We start from the raw sequence: 23196 nt of genomic DNA, 5'->3' as shown, positions 1-23196 counted from the left end.
CATGATTAAAATCAGCTTCCCCACATCTTTTGAAAAATATTAAACTTGCTAATATAAAGAGCATAAACATTTTATTATTTGTTGAGTCTCAAACACATTGAAAGAATTTCTCCCCTAGCAATATTTGCTAGCTAATGATTTTAAAAAAAAAATGATAATGTACTTTAAAAAGTTGTATCATTTCCCTTAGTATACATAGCCAGAATCCAAGGAATGTGAGAGTGACCATTAGCAATCTACATACACACACAGATTTACTTGTTGTTTTGGCTACAGCACTTCTTATAACCAGAGACAAAACCCATTTTTAAACAACAAAAGCCATGCTCCCTGTGTGTAGTTTTCTGCTATGCCCCCTTCATATTTTGACACCTTAAAAAAAACCTTAAAGAAAAAAATCCAAGAAATAATTTTATTAGAAGTTTTAATGTTTATACTCCTTGGGCAGACTTTTTAAACAAGCACCATCCCCCCAAAATGAACGGTGGCTACATGAAGGACTTTAAGCCACAACTGTATCAAACACATCTTGTACAAAACACATGATCTGTAATTTATTTATACTAATTATAATTCCAGGAACTCTGTGCAAGAAACCTCCTTTTGGAGTACTGTGGTTGAAGCTTTCTGGAAGAATGGCAGCTGGAATATTTTGTATAAGTGCTTCAGTCAGAACGTCCTGAGTTAAGCGGTTCCACTACACAAGTCTGGCATTTAGTCTGTGGGAATGTGTATAACCACTCTCACTTGAGCTACCTTGCAAACTGTCTTCAGCATCACTGGCACCTCCACTACTGTCCATTTCAGCTGGAATGAATTCAATTTCTTCAATGTCTACCTCTAAATTGAAACATACCAGAAACAGAAGTTTCACAATGCTGACAAACAGAACCGAATCATAACACTAAATAATATTTATACAGTGCTTTAGAGTGTTCGTAGTGCTTCATACAGTAATATCTACAGCCTTGTAAGATAGGTCAATATTATTATCTCTGTAACCCAAAGGGGTGCATGCTAAGAATGAGAGGAAAGGACCTGCCCAGGATCATGGCAGGGGCAAGATTCAAACTTGGCACTTCCCAATTCATACCTTAGCCGCCACCATATGCCACCTCATTCTTGTGTAATATTAAATCAAATCAAATCACATTTGCCTGAGTATACATACTTTTAATTTTTTTTAATCAGGGAAGGCAGAATAGACTTGTACAGCCAAAGCAAGCTGCCCCTTCTGGGGGAAGTGCGAAGCAGCACTGACTTCTGTGACGGGAGATTAATTCACCTTTGATTTGGATGTGCACAAGAGCTTTCTGCAAGGAACTCTTTCACACACAGCTGAACATGCTCTGTAAATGGTGAAAACTATTATGTCATTTGTGATGTTGATTGACAGGTGGGTGGCCCCACCCACTTGTCAAATTTGGCCTGTGAGGCAGATCCTTACAACGATCTGGCCTGCAGTACCAAAATGGTTCCCCACTCCAGGTCTAAGTGGTTTCTATAGGTGGGAGGGGAGCAGGGGGATGGTGAGAGGAGCAAGCAGGGCTGTAGCCCTGTTTTTCACATATTTACAAGGATCCTAATAAAAATATTGATTAGAGCTTTAAATATTAAAACACAGGTTAATATCACTTTACTGATTTTTCCTAATCAAGTGCTTTTTGCCATTAGAAAAAACTTTTTGAGATATTTATAAAACACATTAAATTAACATGGCCTAATATTTAGTTAGACAGTTACTAATTGTAAATTTATTAAATGTGTGTGTGTTATCTGGGTGTGTGATGTGCCTTCAAGTTGATTACAACTTATGGCGACCCTATGCATCAGTGACCTCCAATAGCATCTGTTGTAAACCACTCTGTTCAGATCTTGTAAGTTCTGGCTTCCTTTATGGAGTCAATCTATCTTTTGTTTGGTCTTCCTCTTTTTCTACTCCCTTCCTTTACCCAGCATTATTGCCTTTTCTAGTGAATCATGTCTTCTCATTATATGTCCAAAGCATGATAACCTCAGTTTCATCATTTTAGCTTCTAGTGATAGTTCTGCTTTAATTTGTTCTAACACTCAATTATTTGTCTTTTTCGCAGTCCATGGTATGTGCAAAACTCTCCTCCAACACCACATTTCAAATGAGTTTATTTTTCTCTTATCCACTTTTTTCACTGTCCCAACTTTCACATCCATACATAGAGATAGGAAATACCATGGTCTGAATGATCCTAAATTTGGTGTTCAGTGATACATCTTTGCATTTGAGGACCTTTTCTAGTTCTCTCATAGTTGCCCTCCCCAGTCCTAGCCTTCTTCTGATTTCTTGACTATTGTCTCCATTTTGGTTAATGACTGTGTCAAGGTATGGATCCTTGACTAGTTCAATGTCCTCATTGTCAACTTTAAAGTTGTGTAAACCTTCTTAAGTGTAGATTATGAACAGTAAGTAAATTGTGTTAAATTAGATCCAAGTAACTTAGGGCATCATAATTTTTTCCAGAAAAATTTCAAGCCCTACACAGAAAGGTTACAAAAAGTGGGGATAAAATGCCAACGGGGCGCCTGTATGGACTGCTGTTCATCTTACATGGGCTACACACAATGGACTGACACACAATGATACATAAAGATTGATGTACCTACAGAAAATGGATAACTCAAATTTAGAAAAGAGCTCTGGAAGGTGACTCTGAAGATGATTGGGACTTTGGCTGGAAAATGCCACGCAAAAAGGAGAAGGTGCAAAACATCACTTTAGAAGGGACAGGGGTGTACTTTCCTCCCAAGTGGAGATAGTGCACTCTCTTAGTGAGTCAGGCAGAGATTCAGATTTCATAATGAGTGATGTCAGCAGATGAGTGTTTCAAGAGCTGGAGTTGCCTGATACAACTTGACCTTCACTCATTGTACGGGTTGCATTAACGTTTGATCCTTTTGTAAAGTGTGTGTGTGTATATATATATATATATAAAGGAGTCTGAAGCAAGAAGCACTCATGGAAATCTGGATTACGCCCTCTGGATTTAATACTGCCTGGTGATCTACACAATTTTAGATCATGGGTGACCTCCAATGTCCACCTGGCAGTCACAGGTTATGAGTTTTGTTATACCTTGGATTTCCTTAGGGAGGGGTCACTCAAGCGACTGGGTTCAAGAGTGTGACGTAGGGATGCTCCCCAACCCCTGTGGGCTATTTTCACAGGCAGGTGGAGCTTTGCACTTGTTAATCATCTGATGCCACAATGATGTCAAGTGACCCAAAACAAAACAATCCTTTGTGGGCATGGCCTGAGCTGTGCCTATATAGGAAAATCATTTGCATCACCAGCTTAAGTTTAAGCTGGTTATGCAATGGGATATTTGCGCTTATAGAAAGCTCCATTTGGGAACTTTCTGTAAGCATCAGCTGTTTTGTGCTTAGAGAAGGCTCATGGAGTCTGGCTGGGGTATGAGATTCCCAACGGGCCCTTGGTGTACATGGCTTTGCAGGTACCTTTTATATATAAAAAATTAGAGAGTTCTTAATCCCCCACTTGGTGAAACTAATGACATAGTGTAAGGGAGATCTGCAAATAGGTTTTTCATAGTTGTTATATCTAAAATGGTAAAGGACACAGAGTTGATAGAGTTGTATTGTCATGGCCCCGTCAGAGGACTCCTCAGATGAGGACGACTCGGGAGTAACAGCAGCAGACCCAGGAGCAGCAGGAGACACGGAGGAGCCTCCTGAGAATCCAGCTCCTTCTGCCCCTCAGCTGCAGAGCACCCCAGGGACAGCAGAGGCCCTGCAGCCAGACACAGACAGTGCACAGGATACTCCCCCCTCACCTGCAGAACGTAGACAGCAGAAGGTCAGGCAGAAGAGAGGCAGGCCTGTCTCCTTAAGGCCCAAACGCTGAGGGATCACACCTGCTGTCCATCCTGCTCTTTATAAGGCACACCTTGGCTGCAGCTTGTTGCTGACTGCAACGTTAGGCGTGGCTTTGTGTAGACCTAGTTTCCCTGCAGCATCTCTTTGACTGACCTCCTTGGCAATTGATCCGGGACCTCCACTGACCTCGCTTCTGGACTTCTGACTCGGCAAGTACGCTTCGGATAGGCCTGGCAGATTTACAACCCGACTGCTGGCTAAGGACTTTCCTTCCCTGCCAAAGACCCAGGCATTTCCAGCCCCCCCGACACTGCTGATGCAGTGTAGAGCTGACATGTATATACCCATTAATTTGCTAAATCAAGATTCAAAGCTCTTTACTGAAGTTTTGGTGGCATGTGAATGACTTGTGTATGTGTGTGAATGGGTGGTGTGCATCTATGTGAGAAAAAGAATGTGTGGTGGCTCTGGCCCCACTTCCCCTGCCTGCTCAAGCAATTTGTCATTTTTTCAAAAATTGACAATTATGCTTTGAATTGCCTCTAATGCTGGTGCTGGACATTCTAATATATATACTTGTTTTTGTATACCGAGTATATATACTTCTAGTTAACTACACTTAAGGGGCTGTACTCAACACAGCGTTAAGATGAACTTTCCATCAGCCCAAGAATTTCTCCTTGCACAACAGAATGTTCTGCCCATCTCCTCCCCCCTGCGCCCTCCTAAATCTGTTTTGGGGGTTTCCCAACCTTCCAAAGCAGATTTGGGGATGGTACAGGGGATGCATGGGGGGGAGGAGAGAGGGGGAAGTCCTGTTGCACAAGTGGAAGGTGTTCCACTCATACAATTATTTAGCTGAATACTGTCCAGGGTGTATGTTTATTATAACAGTCAGATGGCAAATTCAAGGCTCTACCTACCTTGTTCAGAATCTGTGGATATTGTTGATCCTAGGCTATCTGTGCGAATTCGTTCCAGGCCCTGCATGGAGAGCTGTTCCAATCTACACTTGAGGTAGCGATGTTCTCGTTGTAACTGTTCTTTAATATTTAGAGCTTTGCGGTCTTGCTCTTCCAATTTCTGAGGAGTTAAAATAAAACAGTAAAAATAGTCTACTGATTGCGCTGATAATCCTGTGTTCTCATAAAAAGTTTCAGAAAAATTATATTTTTTAAAGTGGAGAACTTTTCTATGTACAGTAGGGCCCCGGTTTACGGCGCTTCACTTTACAGTGATTCGCTAATGCGGCGGCTTTCAATTAGGGAAAGTCCCTGCATTAAGGCGCTTGTCCCGTTTTTATGGCGGTTTTTTCCATCGCGCACCATTTTGACATCATTTTCGTGCAACGTGTCCCATCATCGTCAATGGGCTTTGCTTTACGGCGATTTCCACTTTATGGCAGGGGTCCGGAACAGAACCTGCCGTATGAGCGGGGCCCTACTGTACTGAATTAATTTGGATTTTAACCAACTATATCAGCAGAGAACATTGAGAAATTTCTACTATTAAATAAATGTAGTGCATTTTTAATTAAGAAATCTACAACTTCCAAAACAGCAGCAAAAGATCACTATATTAATACCCAATTGCCCATACATAAGAATCTTTCAACCAGCAAATTAATCATCAGGAAATATATGGATCTATCTATCTGTCTATCAATCAATCATATATATTCTATATATACAGAAATATTATGCTTGCATTGATAGCTGATACAGCCACACACATTTAGGACAGAGATATAAATATAATTAATAAGTGGAATGGTAATATCTCCACAATGGGGCAGGGGGAGAGAGAAGAAATTCACTAGATAGTCTGTAGTTCCTGCACAGCTTTAACTGTGAGCTATATTTGAAACTAATGGGCTTTTGGTTCGTTGCTATTGCTTTGCATTACATGATTCATCCAGCTGAGTCATCTGCAGATGTCAGCTATACATGCAGTTTGTGTACTCCTGTTGGCCTGGTTCACATGCATGAAACCATAGGTAAAGTATGGTTTAATTCACAAAGCACTTAGTTCCTCCCCAATTCCTGACCATAATATATGGGGGGAGGGGCATCAGCCAGAGTCTGTTGAGGTTTGCTGATTTGTTTCCTCCAAACAAACCATGAGCAGTAATCCAAGAACAAATCTTGGCTTCTGGTTGTAGTTTCTTTGGAGAGGAAAAAACCATAACCCCAGGTTTGCACATAACAATAAGCCAGGCTCTAGTTTGTTTCCTCCCCTGCACAGCGCAGTCGGGAATAGGGAAGGAGCAAATCGATCATGCACATTGAACCTTAATTTAACCATTGGTTTAAAAAATGGTTTAATGTTGCTTAAGAACCAAGTCATTCTCTCATTGCAAAGCACAATTATGTATAAAAACAATACAAGAGTATTGTGGCACCTTAAAGACTAAGGGCTGTATCTAACTAAGCTGTACTCAGAGCAGACCCACTGAAATTAATGAACCTAAGTTAGTCATGTCTGGTTCTCTGCAGGAGTTCTCTGCAGAACCTCTGTCAGCCTGGGTGAAGACCTGCCCTGCCCCCTTGACCCCAAAGTGACTTTGGAAGCCTACGCCTGTGTTGAAGGGGAGGAGCACACACCTCTGCTTACAAAGAGACTGTACTGCTGCTGAGGCTTCTAAAACAAGCCTCAGCTCAGAATAATGAAGTTTTGTAGGCAATATAATAGATGGTTTACCTTAGGGGCTGGGTTTTTTTTAATGGATACTACTTCTTTGTTTTTAAACATTGTTTTATTATGTTCATAATATTTTATTTACATGCTGTTATGTTACTTTTTATTTTTTTTATTAGGACATTTTTTTGCAATTGTTTTTGAGATGTATTTCTGTTCACTTTGCTATAAACTGCCTTGAGCACAAACGTTTTTTTGGAAAGGCAGCATACAAATAAAATGACGAATGAATGAATGAATGTCCACTAACTTCAACAGGTCTACTCTGAGTAGCACTAGCATTGGAAAGTCCCACAAATCCACAACTGTTATGGTATAAGCTTTCATGGACTACAGTCCACTCCATCAGATGCATTGTGACAACATGAGATGTTACCATGAGTTATCATAGAATTGGAAGGAACCTATAAGGACACTGAGTCCAACCTCCTGCTCAATGCAGAAATCCAAATTAAAGCATACCCTACAGTTTCCTGTCCAACTGCCTCTTGAATGCCTCAGGTAGGAGAGCCTACAACCTCCCTAGGTAATTGGTTCCATTGTATCACTCTAACAGTCAGGATGTTTTTCCTGATGTTCAGCTGAAATCTGGCTTCCTGTAACTTGAGCCCATTATTCCGTGTCCTGCACTCTGGGACCATTGGGAAAAAATCCTTGCCCTCCTCTGTTTGGCAACCTTTCAAATATTTGAAAAGAGCTATCTTATCTCCCCTCAGTCTTCTCTTCTCAAGGCTAAACATGCCCAGTTCTTTCAGTCTCTATTCACAGGGCTTTGTTTCTAGTCCCCTGATGATCCTCATTGCCCTCCTCTGAACCTGTTCTAGTTTCTCTGCATTCTTCTTCAAGTACTGCATCCAATCAGTGCCAAATACAGAGGAATCAATACTTCACATGATTTGGAAACATGATTTGGAAAAATAGCCTTGGCCTTTTCTGCAGCCACATCACACTGTTGGCTCATATTCAGCTTGTAATCAACAACAATCACAAGATCCTTCTTGCATGTAGTATTGCTGAGCCCCATCTTATAACTGTGCATTTGGTTTCTTTTTCCTAGGTGTAGAACTTTGTACTTATCCCTGTTAAATTTCACTGTGCTGTTTTCAGCCCAATGCTCCAGCCTATCAAGATCCCTTTGAATTCTGTTTCTGTCTTCCAAGCTATTAGCTAAACCTCCCAATTTTGTATCATCTGCAAATTTGATAAGCATTTCCTGCACCTCCTCATCTAAGACATTAATAAAAATGCTGATGAGCACTGGGCCCGGGACTAAGCCCTGTGGTACCCCGCTTGTTAGCTACCACCCAGTTTAAGGAGGAACCATTGATAAGTATGCTTTGAGCTAATAGTTGTTCTAACCAGCCCACATTTAGCTAGCTTACTAATCAGAATATCCTGGGGCACTTTGTCAAAAGCTTTGATGAAGTCAAGATATATTATGTCCACAACATTCCCCCAGTCTACCAGCGAGTTCATTCAATCAAAAAATGAGATAAGATTAGTCGGGCAGGATTTGTTCTTTATATGTTGGCTTCTATAATCACTGCATTGTTTGCAAGGTGTTTACAGATTGACCACTTTATAATCTGCTCTATAATTTTCCCAGGGATCGCTGTGAGGCTGACTGGTCTGTAGTTGCCAGGTTCCTCCTTTCTGAAGACAGGGACAACATTAGTCATCTGGCACTTCACCCATCCCCCACGATTTTGCAAAGATAATAGAAAGTGGTTCCAAGAGTTCTTCAACGAGTTCCTTCAATACTACTTCAAGGTTTCAGTTCATCAGGACCTTGAGATTTAACTTGTTCAAAGTGATTAGGTATTCTTTGATAATTTGTCAATCAATCTCAGGCTGCAATCCTGCCCCTTCAATTTCATGTTTCCCAGGAGATTCATAGACCCTCTTTTGGGGAAGACTGAGTCAAAGTAGGAATTGAGCACTTCTGCCTTTTCTTTGTCATCTGTTATCATTTTGCCTTCCTCACTGAGTAGCTGTACCACCATTTCTTTTCTCTTTTACTGTGGATGTACCTGAATAAAGCTTTTTTGTTGCTTTCGGCATCTCTCGCTAACCTCAGCTCATTCTTAGCTTTACCCTTCCTGCCACCATCCTTCCAATTCCATGCTACCCGTCTGTGCTCTTGTTTGTGAACTGGCCTTCCTTCCACATCCTGTATGTATCCTTTTTTGTTTTCAGGTCATCAATAAGCTTTCTGTGAAGCCACATTGGCTTATTCTGCTGTATTCTTCCTTTTCCCTTGTTGGAATTGTTTGCCATTGTGCCTTTATAATTTCCTCTTTTAGAAACTCCCACCCATCTTGGACTCCTCATTAGGGTGGCTTGCCACAGAACCTTACTTACCATTGTTCTGAATTTATTAATTAAAATCAGCTTTCCTATAGTCCAGGGTGCGCGTATGGCTACTCTCAGCTTTTGTTTCTGTTAAAATCAAGAATTCAAGTATGGTGTTGTCACTTTCCCCCAAAGTTCCCATAACTGCCACTTCATCCACCAAATCATCTCTGTTGGTTAGAATCAAGTCCAGGATAGACAATACTCTGGTTGCTTCCTCCACTTTCTGTAGGAGAAAGTTATCTCCAACAGAAGTCAGAAATTTCTTAGAGGGGCTGTGTTTGGCAGAATTTGTCTCCCAACAGATATCAGGATAATTGTCCCCCATTACTATTACATCATGCTTCCTTGAAACATTGGCAATTTGCTTTCCTAAAGTTACATTCTTGTCTTCTCCTTGACTGGGTGGTTGGTAGTAGACTAATTACCATGTTCCTTTTATTCCTTGCCCCATTTATTTTAATCCAGATAATCTCAGTAGAGATTCTTGTCTTAATTTTTTGGATGAGTTTCAGCTGGTACAGCTTGAGAGCGTTGACAAGGTGCTTGGACTGGTGCGTGCGACCACTTCTAAGTTGGATCCTTGCCCTTCTTGGCTAATAAAAGGTAGCAGGAATGGAACAGCCGGCTGGGCCAGGGCAGTGATTAACGCTTCATTGCGGGAGGGAGTGGTCCCTGGCCTCCTGAAAGAGGCAATAGTAAGACCAGTTCTGAAGAAAACGTCCCTGGACCTGGAAAATCTTAACTATAGGCCGGTAGCTAACGTGCCATTCCTGGGCAAGGTCCTGGAACGAGTGGTTGTCAACCAGCTCCAGACACTCTTGGATGACACTGATTATCTGGATCCATTTCAGTCGGGTTTTAGACCCGGTTTTGGCACGGAGACAGCCTTGGTTGCCCTGTATGATGACCTTTGTCAGGAGACAGACAGGGGGAGTGTGACCCTGCTGATTCTCCTTGATCTCTCAGGGACTTTTGATACCATCAACCATGGTATCCTTCTGGGACGACTCACTGATTTGGGAGTGGGCGGTACTGTGTGGCAATGGTTCCGCTCCTACCTGGTGGGTCGTCTCCAGAGGGTAGTGCTTGGGAAGCATTGCTCGGCACCCTGGGATCTCCAGTATGGAGTCCTGCAGGGGTCAGTTCTGTCCCCCATGCTTTTTAATATCTATATGAAGCCGCTGGGTCTGGTCATCAGGAGTTTTGGAGTGCGTTGCCATCAGTACGCTGATGACACGCAGCTCTACTTCTCCTTTTCATCTTCTTCAGGTGAGTCTGTCGACGTGCTGTACTGATGTCTAGCTGCGACAATGGACTGGATGAGAGCTAACAAACTGAGGCTTAATCCAGACAAGACTGAGATGCTGCTGGTGGGTGGTTCTCCTGACAGGATGGGGGATGTTCGACCGGTTCTGGATGGGGTTGCACTCCCCCTGAAGGAACAGGTTCGTAGCTTGGGAGTTCTTTTAGATCCATCCCTGTCACTCGAGGCTCAGATAGCCTCGGTGGCACGGGGTGCTTTTTACCAGCTTCGGCTGGTGGCCCAGCTACGCCCCTATCTAGACAGAGAGAACCTTGCTTCAGTAGTTCATGCGCTGGTAACCTCGAAATTAGATTACTGCAATGCGCTCTACGTGGGGCTGCCTATGAAGACGGTTCGGAAATTGCAGCTTGTGCAGAATGCAGCGGCCAGACTGCTAATGGGGACCAGACGGTTTGACCATATAACACCGATTCTGGCCTGCCTGCACTGGCTGCCTATCTGTTTCTGGGCCCGGTTCAAAGTGCTGGTCTTGACCTACAAAGCCCTTTATGGCACAGGACCACAATACCTGTTGGAACGCCTCCCCCGTTATGAACCTGCCCGTACACTACGCTCATCATCAAAGACCCTCCTCCGAGTTCCTACTCATAGGGAAGCTCGGAGGGTGGCAACGTGGAAAAGGGCTTTTTCTGTGGTGGCCCCCGAACTGTGGAATGATCTCCCAGAGGAGATACACCTGGCGCCATCGTTACTATCTTTCCGGCGCCAGGTTAAAACTCTTCTCTTTACCCAGGCTTTTCAACATGTTTAGTATGCGCTGATATTGTTTTAATTTTTTAACATTTTAAACTTTTAATGTGTTTTTATATTGCTACACGTTTATTGTATTTTTGATGTTTCTTGTCTTGTGAACCACCCGGAGAGCTTCGGCTATGGGGCGGTCTATAAGTTTAATTAATTAAATAAATAAATAAATAGAGCTCTCAAACTCATCCTCCTGTATTTCTGTGCAGGGATTTTTTTTTGTTCTCATTGAACAAGTTATATCCTTCAATTACTGTATTCCAGTCATGGGAGTCATCCCATCAAGTTTCAGTTATACCTATCAAGTCATATTAACTCTCCTGTACTAAGAGTTCAAGTTTGTCCTGTTTGTTTCCCATAATCTGGGCATTAGGATATAGACATCGAAGACTATGTTGTTTATGGCCTGTCTTCCTTCCTACATTTTTATGAAGACTATTACTGGGCCCCATTAGAGCCGTTCCCTCTGTTCCTGTTAATGTGCACAAGCCTTTGTTAGTTGTTACCACCAAGTTTACATTTCCATCCCCCTGAGCATTCATTTTCTCCTGATGAACTCTCCATGTTGTGGCCAAACACATTCTTGTCAGTCCTTGTGAGGTGCAAACCATCACTTGCTAGCAGTCCATCTTCCAGGAAGTGTAACCCGTGGTTCCAGAATCCAAATTTCTTGTATCGGCACCACCTTCATAACCAGCCATTCACCCAGAGTTTTTTTCTTTCCCTTTCTACTCTTTTAAGTACTGGAAGGATGGACGAGAAAACTACCTGTGTCCCAAAGTCCTTAAGTTTCCTTCCCAGAGCTTCAACGTCTGACATGATTTCTTTGTAGCTCCACATCTCTAATCCATTCTCCAGGGAGGCAGCATACCAGGTGAGTCCATGGATCTTCTCACATACTTGAGTTTCAATCCCACACAGTAGGAAGTCTCCCACCACTACTATTCTTCTCTCCTTGTTGTGGGGTGTGGTTTCATTGCCCTCTGCTTGACTGAGCTTCATCTTCTTGCTTGCTACCCTGTGAGGTCTCCTGTAATTCTTCCCCTGTAGACTAGTCTCAACCTCAAGTGCTTGGAAGCGGTTCCGTAGTTTCACTGGTGAAGGGTGTCTTTTAGCTCTTCTGCTCCTAACTGTCATGGAGTTTCCTCCATGATGTTGTTGCTCTTTACAACAATATCCTCTTTTGCTTCAATATGCTGTTGTTCTTGTACCTCCTCTTTGCTGTTGTTTCAGTGTTCAATCTAAGAATTCTGCATCTTCTCTTATACTCTTCAGTGTGGCCACCGCCGTTCCAGGCCCATCACTTTTTCTTCCACCAGCGCCACCAGCTTCCACTTGTTACAAGTGTATGCCATCATGTTGTCAGGCAAGAAAATAAACATCGCACACGCCTTGCTGGTGACCACCATTGGAGTGTCCTTCCCATCCATAATCTCTACTGCTTTTTGTTTATTTCTACTTGTATTGGAATGGTCTGTGCTTTGTCCTGGCCTTCTTTAGAGCAAATAAGAGAGTCCCACTGGTATGTACAAGGGAAAAGTTTTTTAGGAACCTCCCCTTTGACCTCCCCTGACAAACTCCTGTACGCTCTCCGTGTTTGCTTGCTCAATTCGGTCAATGTATGATAGCACATGGGGAAGAGGATTGTAAACAGTAAATCCAGAAGAAAATGAAATGTAGTCAAGTCAGATGGTGCAAATTATGTTATTAACAGCAGCCATTCAGAAAAGTTTCGACACAGACATCCTGGTAAGCCAATTAAAACATGTAGTATTATTTTTTAAAAAACCTTTGTCCTAATTTAACCCATATTATGTAGTTTAATTTATGGATGAAGCCATGAAATGTGACCTTCCAGATCATATATGTGCACCCTGTGGCCCTTCATGTGCTGTTGGACTACAACTCACATCACTGTGGATAGCAAACCCTTTACTAAAGACCCTTAATAAATAACAGAATATAAGCTGCCCAGAAAATGGGAAGAACTGAAAACCATAGTTTACCATAAGCACAGTTTACTAAAGCAAAGACAATTTGAGTCATACAAACCTATAGCATTATCTAGGATTTAAACTCTTGATCTAGTGAATTGGCAAGAAAAGTGAACAAATTCACAGGAAATTACATCAGGAAAATCAAGCAGGATTTGTCAAGGACTGAAAAATGTTTACCAATATTCATAAACTTTTAAACACCAGCCATAAAATAAAGAAATCCCTATGGATTACTGTTTGTAAATGCTGCAAAGGGCTTTGACAGAATTGAATACACTTATCAGTTCCAAGTATTACACCAATTGGGACTAGGCATGAAATTCATCACCTGGATTAAAATATAAAATCTGACCAGTTTTATGTTAAAAAATGGGGAGGGGGGTTAAACTTTACAGGGCTATCTGCCTGGAGTATCTGTCAGGGCAGAAGCTATTCAAACTAATGAAGATGGAAGTGGGCTATGTTTAAAATGTCATCATTTGAAAGTTAATCTCTATGCAGAAGACATGGTCTTAATACTGAAACATCCAGATATGACATATAATAATAATAATAATAAAATTTTATTTTTGAGTCGCCTATCTGGCCGAATTAACAGCCACTCTAGGCGACGTACACCAACAGGATAAAATACAATATAAAACCAATACAACACACTCAATAATTAAACCAACCACCACTGTTATATTTAATCAGCAACATTAAAAGCTAACCCACCCCAGAGCTCCCGTAGGCCTGCCTGAACAGCCAGGTCTTCAAGGCTCGGCGGAAACCTATCAGGGAGGGGGCATGGCGAAGATCGAAAGGAAGGGAATTCCAGAGGGTGGGGGCCACAATCGAGAATGCCCTCTCTCTGGTCCGCACCAGCCTAGCTGTTTTAACTGGTGGGACCGAGAGAAGGTCTTGTGTGGCTGATCTTGTCAGGCGGCATGATTGGCGATGCTGGAGGCGCTCCTTCAGATAAACTGGGCCGAATCATATAGGGCTTTAAAGGTCAACACCAGCACCTTGAATTGGGCCCGGTAAACAACTGGTAACCAGTGTAGATCCACTAACACCGGAGTGATATGATCACAGCGACGGCTGTTCTTAATCAGATGTGCTGCCGCATTCTGTATCAGCTGTAATTGCTGGACCGTTTTCAAGGGCAACCCCACGTAGAGTCTAAACGAGAGGAGACCAGGGCATGCATCACCCGTGGGAGAAGATGGGCAGGAAGGTAGGGTTGCAGCTTCCGTATCAGATGGAGTTGATACCAGGCTGCCCGGCTCACTGCTGAGACTTGAGCCTCCATGGACAGCTGGGAGTCAAGAATGACCCCCAGGCTGCGGACCTGGTCCTTCAGGGGTAATCTTACCCCATTAAATACCAGGTCTATATCTCCCAACCTTCTCTTATCTCCCACGAGCAACACCTCGGTCTTGTCAGGATTTAGTTTCAGCCTATTCCTTCCCATCCATCCACTTACAGATTCCAGGCACTTGGACATGGTATCCACAGCCAACTCTAGTGAGGACTTAAACGAGAGATAGAGCTGAGTATCATCCGCATATTGGTGACACTGCAGCCCAAATCTCCTGATAATGGCCCCCAACGGCTTCACATAGATGTTGAATAGCATGGGGGAGAGGATAGAACCCTGTGGCACTCCACAATTGAGAGGCCAAGGGTCTGAGACCTCATCTCCCAATGCCACCCAATGGTGTTGTTCTGAAACTCCCTGGAGAATCTGATTAAATCTCAAGGTATAAATTAATCTGCAAAAATCAGAACAGCTAGGGTTTTGCAGAAAAGTGTTAAATATGGTATTGTCAAAAGATACTCCAGTCCATGGAGGGAGTTACCAGTTTAAACATTTGGAGAATCCAAGACTTGGAAGATCTGATCCCTTACAATTATAAAAAGTTGATACAAGAAGTCAAAAACAGCTTGATCAAGTGGTAAAAAATTGAAAAATCCCTGGTCCGGAAGATGTCATCAAAATTAATTTACTGCCACACCTTCCATTTCTGTTGGAAAATATCATCTTAGAAGTAAATAATTCACGATTCAAGAAATGGCAAGGCCTCCTGTTAATTTTTTACAGGCAAAAGAAGCTAGAATTACATCTAAAGATACAGGCCAATGGGAGTGGCTGGTGAACCAGTACCAGGACTCGTATTGCTCCTGCATGGGCCACTTCAACCTGCTCAACTGCTTCACCATTGCAGAGAATGAGAGTGGGGCCTGCTTCAGCCTTATGGGGGGGATGCTGTGGCTGTGCAGGCCTCCTGCTGACAGGCCCGCCGAGGCTTGAGTCCTGGAGCCTCACAGCAGCCGGGCGCTCCCACCCCTCCCCCCGGGAGGAAGGAGAGGTGAGAGAAATGGTGGCAAGCCGCACCAGAGGATCAATAACCTTTTACCTGTTTGTCACCCTCCTCCACGGTTAACATAATTTCAGTGTTCTGATACTTTCATAGAGTGGGGAGGGCAGCTTATGGGCTCCCCTTGGTGAACTCTGGCTTTTATACTGTGTTTATGTATATGTTTATGTATATGGATATTGTTTATGTATTTTGCTTTGTAAATTAATTTGATATGTTTTTATTGTACCTTATGTATTCTATTGTAAACCGCTTTGAGATCTTTTAGATAGTAAGCGGTCTATAAATGGAAATTAGTAATACTAATACTAATACACTTTAATAACAATCATCAGCAGGTGGCCTGTGATTCCCCTGTGTACCATAATGTAAACATGCTCACACTTTTAAAAATATGGTTTGAAAAATTTTGACTGGCTCCAGAAACCAGGCCCCATAGCTGATTTTCCTTTCCCCAATGCAGCTCAATTAAAATTATTATACGGGGAATAGAAGGCATCTTTCCATTTTTGTGATGTCCTTCAGAGACAGACCAGATTTGCAAACCAGACTCGGACATCATTACTCTTTTATTCCCTATCTTGAACCACTACACCTGTCTCCCGTTATATAAAGAAAACCTTGAATTGGCTAGACCCACATTTGTCGATTAGCTAAATAAGTTGTGTTTGTAATGAACGTCATTTTTAACACTGAAACATTTACTATGCACAGATGTGGACTGGACACATTCTCATATGAATATAATCTAGATTTTGATAATAAAATAGCAATTGTTTATATCCGACGTAATTCTATTAGATATCCCTACAATTACTTCTTTGATAATAGTAGATTAGGTTTCATAAAAATTGTTGCAAAAGTTGCAGCGTATGTTACCTTGGCATATGATTTATCGAAGTCTTTCATGCAGTTGGTTATTTTGTAGAATGTAGCTTTGTCTTTTGGGGGGAGGTTGAGAAAGTTAGCAATTTAGGAATGTTTAATAATGTGTCATAAATTTATCTCCTTCAAAGGAAAGATTTAGTATAAATATCCTTTGAGCATCTGTCCCTCTTCTTTTTGAGAGGAACCTATCACCTTGCTTGTGACCCAGACAGCCTTGTTGATTTGGGTAATTATGATTTAATAGGGTTTCTCAGCTCTGCATCAGAAGTTTAGAATTATAATAGCAATTGTATTTTACAATACTCCTATGTTATTGACTAATTTCATTCAGTTTATGTTCTGTAATGTCTGATTAAGTTCTGTTAAGTAAAGGAAATGTATTTATCATGCTACAGCTGATCTGCCCCTCCTCCAGAGCAATCAACTGGAGTGCAGGAGTCTGACTGCCCCCGAGGAGGAGAAGATCAGCTGTAGCGATCAGCTCGAGCATGGAAGTCTGATCACGCCAGAAGATCAGCTGTCCCCTCCTCTGGTGCGATCAGCTGGAGTGCAGGGAGCTCCAGCCCCCCTGCAGCTGATCGCCCCACTGGCACTGTATTAGCGGGGTGCCGAGAAGCGGGGTGCCGAGAAGCGGGGCGCTAGTGTATCAGGTTTTTTTTAAATCAACTAATGACCATGCTTGGAATGTGGATTTATAATGGCATTTCAACCTTTCGACATTTCTTAATGTCACCTGTGAAAATGAGTGTTATATGCACATTTTACAGTATAATCCTATATATGCTTACTTATACGTCCCACTGAGTTCAATGGAGCCCATTGCCATGTAAGCAGATATAGGATTGCACCCTTACAAATAGTGGAGGAAACAGAAGAAGCCCCTTCAAAACTGATTAAAAATAAGAAGGCCTGTGAGGCAGGTTAAGTTGAAAAAGTACTGACCCAAGGGCACCGAGGTTCATAGGCGAGTGGTTAGCTGAACATAGCTCTCTCAGTTCCAGGTAGTGATGGTTTATTATTTCTGGGTTGCACAAGAGAGCAGCAAAAACCAATAACAATAATTTATTTATTTATTACTTTATTTATACCCCACCCTTCCTTCCAGCAGGAGCCCATAGATATATGTTGCCTTTAAAAAAAAAATGGGGGTGGGGGAGAGAAAGAAAACATCTTCCAAACTGAGTAAAAATGGGGCAACTGGGGGGGCACACTTCCAAACTGATTAAAAATAGGGAAGATTAGCCTAACAAAAAGCCTGAGGGATAGGTTATGCTGAAATACAATAAGTAGTCTTTCTATTCTTTAGATACAATATGGGCCAGGGTGGCCAGAAGCAAAAGAAGGGATTCTCCACCTTTAATAGGTGTATGGAAGGTGTACTTCAGCACATGTATATTGTACAACAGGCTACACCTGCTGCCATACTCTTCTATGCAATTGTCAAATGTGTGGGAGCCCTGTCCTCTTTTGTATCTTGGTCATCCTATTTACAGAGATGCTGGTTTTAGGAATTGCAAGAAAGGAGGATAAGGAGAAAACTGGAATTAGCTGAGTCTATTGTTACCCCTGGCTCCACCCATGCCTTCCACACCCAATAGGCACCATCCACCATTGTGTCCTATACCCATTCTAAACCTTCCACAGAGATCAGCTCTATTATGTGCTTCAAAATATCGAACTTATTTAGATGGTTATGTAACCTATTTTTACTGGAAGATTTCTAACAGCTGCATCTTCATAAAGTCCACAGAAGCTACCTGCAGAAAGTGTATTTAACAACTGGGGAAAATACATTCATTTTCTTACATCTGGTATAAGTATGCCTCACAATGGTTCCAAAGTATTTTGATTTATCAGTATAAACTGCAGAATTATAGATGGAAAGAGTTTTTTGGGTTTCATGGAACTGATGCTGTGAACAATAGAGAAGTCCTAATTGTCGCTGTGCAGCTATATATTCAATTCCTTTTTCATGCAACTTGTAAGAGGAAACACTACGCTCAATCTGGTTTTTATAAGAAGTGAACATATAATACATAAAATGGCAGGTCTGAGCAAACAAAGTGATCACGAGCAGCTCCATTTAATTTACTTGGAAGACCATATTTTATTTATTCGATTTCTTAGTCACTCATCTGGCTGGCTACCCAGCCACTCTGAGCGACGTACAAAGCAAAAAACATATAAAACATCAAAAACACCAAACACTAAGCAAGAAAGCTAAACAATAACATAGAGACTAACTCAGTTACAATAAGGCTTCTCATCTGTATAGTCCAAGAAGTGCGCCTTCAGATGGAAACTCGTGATATGAGTCTTCCCATCCTTGCACAAAGACCGGTGTGGGTGATAGTCCATATGCAAGACCGAAAAACAACACCGCCTCTTGATCTCAGCATCCAACATCCAGTACATTCAGTGGGGGTAAAGGGTGGGGCGCGGCAAACAAACCCCTTGAAGTCGGACTAACAGGGAAGTTCTCTTCAGAAGCCAACAACAAAGGTATTAAGATGTAAACACTGCCGATATTAAGGGCAAGCAGACAGAGGTCAGATGGTAAGATGGTAAGATTGCGGCGGCTGCAGGGGCGCTCCCCCACCCTAAGCATTCACCGAAAGATCATCGCAACAGCATGGTGTTCCCAGGGACAGGCCGCGGCACCAGACCCGCTGAAAGGCCCCGGCCCCAGCCCAGCTCCAGCTCCAGCTTGGTGCGACGGCAGCGGCAGTGGCCCGGTGCAGATGAAAGCACCAAGCTGCATCCCGGTCAGGTACGAGGGAGATGGCATAAAGAGGGGGGAGGCTGCCCCGTATTTCCAATATGTTGTAGCCTCCGACAAGGGGCATTTATATAGAAAATTACCCCATAAAAGCCGTCAGTGGTGGAGCTCCCTCGTCCGTAGCTGTTGCACCTCCGCCATTTTAGACTGTGTTGGTGGAACTAACTAATATGGAACTAACTAGAGTGTTATCATTATAGTTCTGGATGGAGAAAAGTGCAGTAATTCTGAAACAAAAGAATTCTGGCTATTTCCACATCAAGCAAGTCGCAGACAATTGGAAGAAAATCCAAACCTAACAGGATAAACAATTTCAACAGAATAGTGGGAAATAAACAGTGCTGCTAACTACAGAGAGGGAATATAATTGGGAAGACTACTTAAGGCAAAATAATAAAGAAATAAGGAGGTACTGCTAAATTGCAATTCATAAATAAAAAAACTGATATGACAGTTCTTTTGAACGTCAGTCCAAACACTAGTCACAAACCGGGCAAGTCCCAAAGAGAAGTCAGGTTGGGCCCTGGCCAAGGGCCCATGGAGCCACAGAAGTCCCTGAAGGGCCTCTCAATTGGGTGGGAGAGGAGTAGCGCTTCTTTCCCGTGATCCGTGGCAGAGTAGCTGCCGTGGATCGTAGGGAGGGAGCTTCTTCTTCCTTCCCCCGTTTTCTGGCTCCACCTACAGAGTTGTACAATGCACACAATAGGAACATGGAATGTGAGAAGCATGAACCAGGGAAAGTAAGAAATTGTCAAGCAAGAAATTGAACATATCAACATTACAATACTTGGCGTGAGTGAATTAAAATGGACGGGAATGGGACATTTTCAACCAGGCAACTACAAACATTTTATGCAGGAAATGAAGAAATAGGGTTGCTTTTATAGTGAGAAGTGACATAGCAAAAGCAATTAAGAGCCACAACACAAGGTCTGAGCGAGTTATATCAATGAGATTAAGCTGGAAACCTATTAACATAACCATCATCCAAGTCTATGCTCCAACAGCAAACACAGAAGAAGAGGAATTGGAGCTTTTATGCAGATGTACAGGAAGAAATTGATCATACACCAAAACAAGATGTGCTGATAATCATGGGAGACTGAAATGCAAAAGTAGGGAACAGAGAAGAACTAGGAATTGTGGGGAAATGGAGCTTAGGAGACAGAAATGAAGCAGGAGAAAGACATTGGATTCTGTGAAGCCAATAATTTGCTTCTTGTGAACACATTTTTCGGGCAACCGAAAAGACAACTGTACACATTGACATCACCAAATGGTCAATATAGGAATCTAATTGATTAAATAATTGGTAGCAGAAGATGGAGAAGTTCCATACTTTATGCGAAAACAAGACCAGGAGCAGACTGCGGTACAGATCATGAACTGGTCATATCGAAAATCAGAGTAAAGCTAAAGAAGACCAACAAAGCACTCATAATGCCAAAATACAATTTAAATAACATCCCAGAAGCATATAAAGATCAAATAAGGAACAGGTTTGAGGCTTTAAACTTAGCTGACAGAGAACCAGAAGAACTATGGCGTGAAGTCAGAGACATTATCAGGGAAGAATGCAAAATGACAATACCTCTAGTTAAAATGAGAGAAAGATCTCAATGGATGATGGAAGAAACTCTTAACATGGTTAAAGAGAGAAGGAAAGCAAAAGCAAAAGGAGACAGAAACACAGCCAGAACCCTAAATGCAACTATACAGCAACTAATACGTAGGGACAAAGAGAACTACTACAATAGTTATTGTATAGAAATAGAAGAGGACAACAAAAAGGGTAGAACAAGAGCCCTATTCCAAAAGATTAGAGAAATGAAAGGGAGATCTAAAATGAAGAGTAGGGATGTTGAATAACCAACAGGGGAACACATTAACTGGCCGAGATGAAATAAAAGGAAGATGGAAGCAATACACTGCAGAACTCTATAAAAGAAATGCCAGGATGACAGATTCATTCATGGAGGAACTGTATGATGAAGAACCAGAAATTTTAGAATGTGGGGTGAAAGTTGCTCTTAAAACACTTGGAAAAAACAAATCACCAGGAACAGATGGCATACCAATAGAATTGCTACAAGCTACTGAGACTGAATCAGTCCAAATTTTGACAAAAATTGTCAAGAAATATGGAAAACGAAACAATGGCCCACACAGACTGGAAGCGTTCAACATACATCCCAATTCCAAAGAAAGGGGACTCCAGGGAATGCAGTAATTATCAAACTATTGCCTTAATATCCCATGCAAGTAATACTCAAGATTCTACAACAAAGGCTCTTACCATATATGGAGCGAGAAATGCCAGACGTCCAAGCTGGATTTAGACTGGGGTGGGCAGCTGTGAGAAAACTAGAAAAGGTCCTCAAATGTAAAGATGTATCACTGAACACTAAAGTCAGGATCATTCAGACCATGGTATTTCCAATCTCTATGTATGGATGTGAAAGTTGGACAGTGAAAAAAGCAGATAAGAGAAAAATCAACTCATTTGAAATGTGGTGTTGGACGAGAGCTTTGCACATACCATGGACTGTGAAAAAGATAAATAATTTGGTGTTAGAACAAATTAAACCAGAACTACCATTAGAAGCTAAAATTATGAAACTGAGGTTATCATACTTCGGACACATAATGAGAAGACATGATTGACTAGAAAAGACAATAATGCTGGGAAAAACAGAAGGGAGTAGAAAAAGAGGAAGGCCAAACAAGAGATGGATTGATTCCATAAAGGAAGCCACAGACCTGAACTCACAAGATCTGAACATGGTGGCTCATGACAGATGCTGTTGGATATTGCTGATTCATAGGGTCGCTGAAAGTTGAAGTAGACTTGAAGACACATAACAATTGCAAATAAACTTTTTTCCAGTTCTGCTAAGAGATACTAATGATTTGAACTATTTAAAATAATAAAACTAACAAAATAATATAACTAACTAAAACAGATAAAATAAATAATAATAGCTTCTATATGCCTGGGTAGGCTTGCCTAAACAAAAATGTTTTTAGCAGGTGCTGAAAAGGGTACAATGAAAGTGCCTGCCTAATGTCTATAGGCAGGGAGTTCCAAACGGTAGATGCAGCCACTATAGAGCAATTAATTTCTTACAAGAGCAGAATAAGTACTATGTGGCACTCGTACCACAGAAAGCACACCTTGAACTTGGTCTGGTAGCAAATTGGCAACCAGCAAAGATTTCAGAGCAGAGGTATTATGTGGTGACAGGGTCTCACTCATGTCAGCAATCATGCCACAGCATTCTGCACTAACTGCAGCCCCCAGGTCAGGTTGTGCGGTATGGGGATTTCTGTGACTTTGGCTGACTGGCTGCCAGTTTTTTTCAGTTTGAGTTTTTGGCTAGGAACCCTGACTGGTTGTGGGATGCTGAGTTTTCTGCCTTACTAAGGGACTAAGGTTCCTATAAGTAAGTGTTTACTCCTAAGTGCTCCTATCCAACATCTCCACAACACTAGGTGCCCTTCTTCCTACAATGGCCTTTTGGCGACTGGCATGGCCTGTGGACTCTTAAACCCTTCTTGCCAAAAGCAAGTAGGCTAGATTAAATGTTCCCTACCCAGGCTCCCTTAGCAGGTGAGAAGGAATGATTCCGTCACTTCAGCTGGACTGGTAACACCCTCTTTTAGCTAAGGTTTCTATCTTAATTTCCAGTCAGAGAAATGTTTTTGTTTGAATGGCATGCTCCAAGCAATTGTGGTTGATGTATCATGCTTTTTGAAATCTTCCAGGGTCTGCCCCATGACATCACCAAGGTTACTGGTAAACAGCAGCAAGAGAGAGCTATTGCCCTCATGCCCCACTTACGGCCTTTCCATGAACATCTGGTTGGCCTCTGTGGGAAGCAAGACTAGATAGAGATGTAAAATTTCCAGAAATTTTGAAGCCATGGAAAAAAACGGTTTTTTTTATTTCCCCCCAGAAAAAAAAATTTTTCAGAAAAATTGAAAAAATCCAATATTAGCACTATTTACAGATTGAAAGTCACTTTCTTACTTCAGAAACACCAAATGTAATTATGTACAAGTTGGTCTGGCATAAAATTATCACCTTTGGGGGCGTGACTTCATAAAGTCACAAGATGGCTGCATAATCCCTTTGCTCTGCTCCTCCCCAGGATTCAACACCCTCTCTACACACATTAT

The 23196-nt window shown here is 42.0% G+C and overlaps 1 protein-coding gene across 1 annotated transcript in view; it reads right to left on the bottom strand.

The window, feature by feature from the left end:
• Window positions 1–407: 407 nt before the first annotated feature.
• The window catches only part of MXD4 (MAX dimerization protein 4), a 63741-nt gene continuing 40952 nt past the window's right edge, over window positions 408–23196 (bottom strand). Inside the window, exons 5-6 of the mRNA XM_061629793.1 lie at window positions 4794–4953; window positions 408–840 (exon numbers count right to left, since the gene is read on the bottom strand). Of these exons, the coding sequence (XP_061485777.1) occupies window positions 698–840; window positions 4794–4953 (303 nt within the window). The 3' untranslated portion in view covers window positions 408–697. The remainder of the gene's footprint in view (window positions 841–4793; window positions 4954–23196) is intronic.

Source organism: Rhineura floridana, chromosome 5, assembly GCF_030035675.1.
Source record: "Rhineura floridana isolate rRhiFlo1 chromosome 5, rRhiFlo1.hap2, whole genome shotgun sequence".
NCBI classification, from domain to species: Eukaryota; Metazoa; Chordata; class Lepidosauria; order Squamata; family Rhineuridae; genus Rhineura; species Rhineura floridana.
Note: the sequence above shows the minus strand (reverse complement) of the source record. Positions and strands in the feature narration are given on the sequence as shown.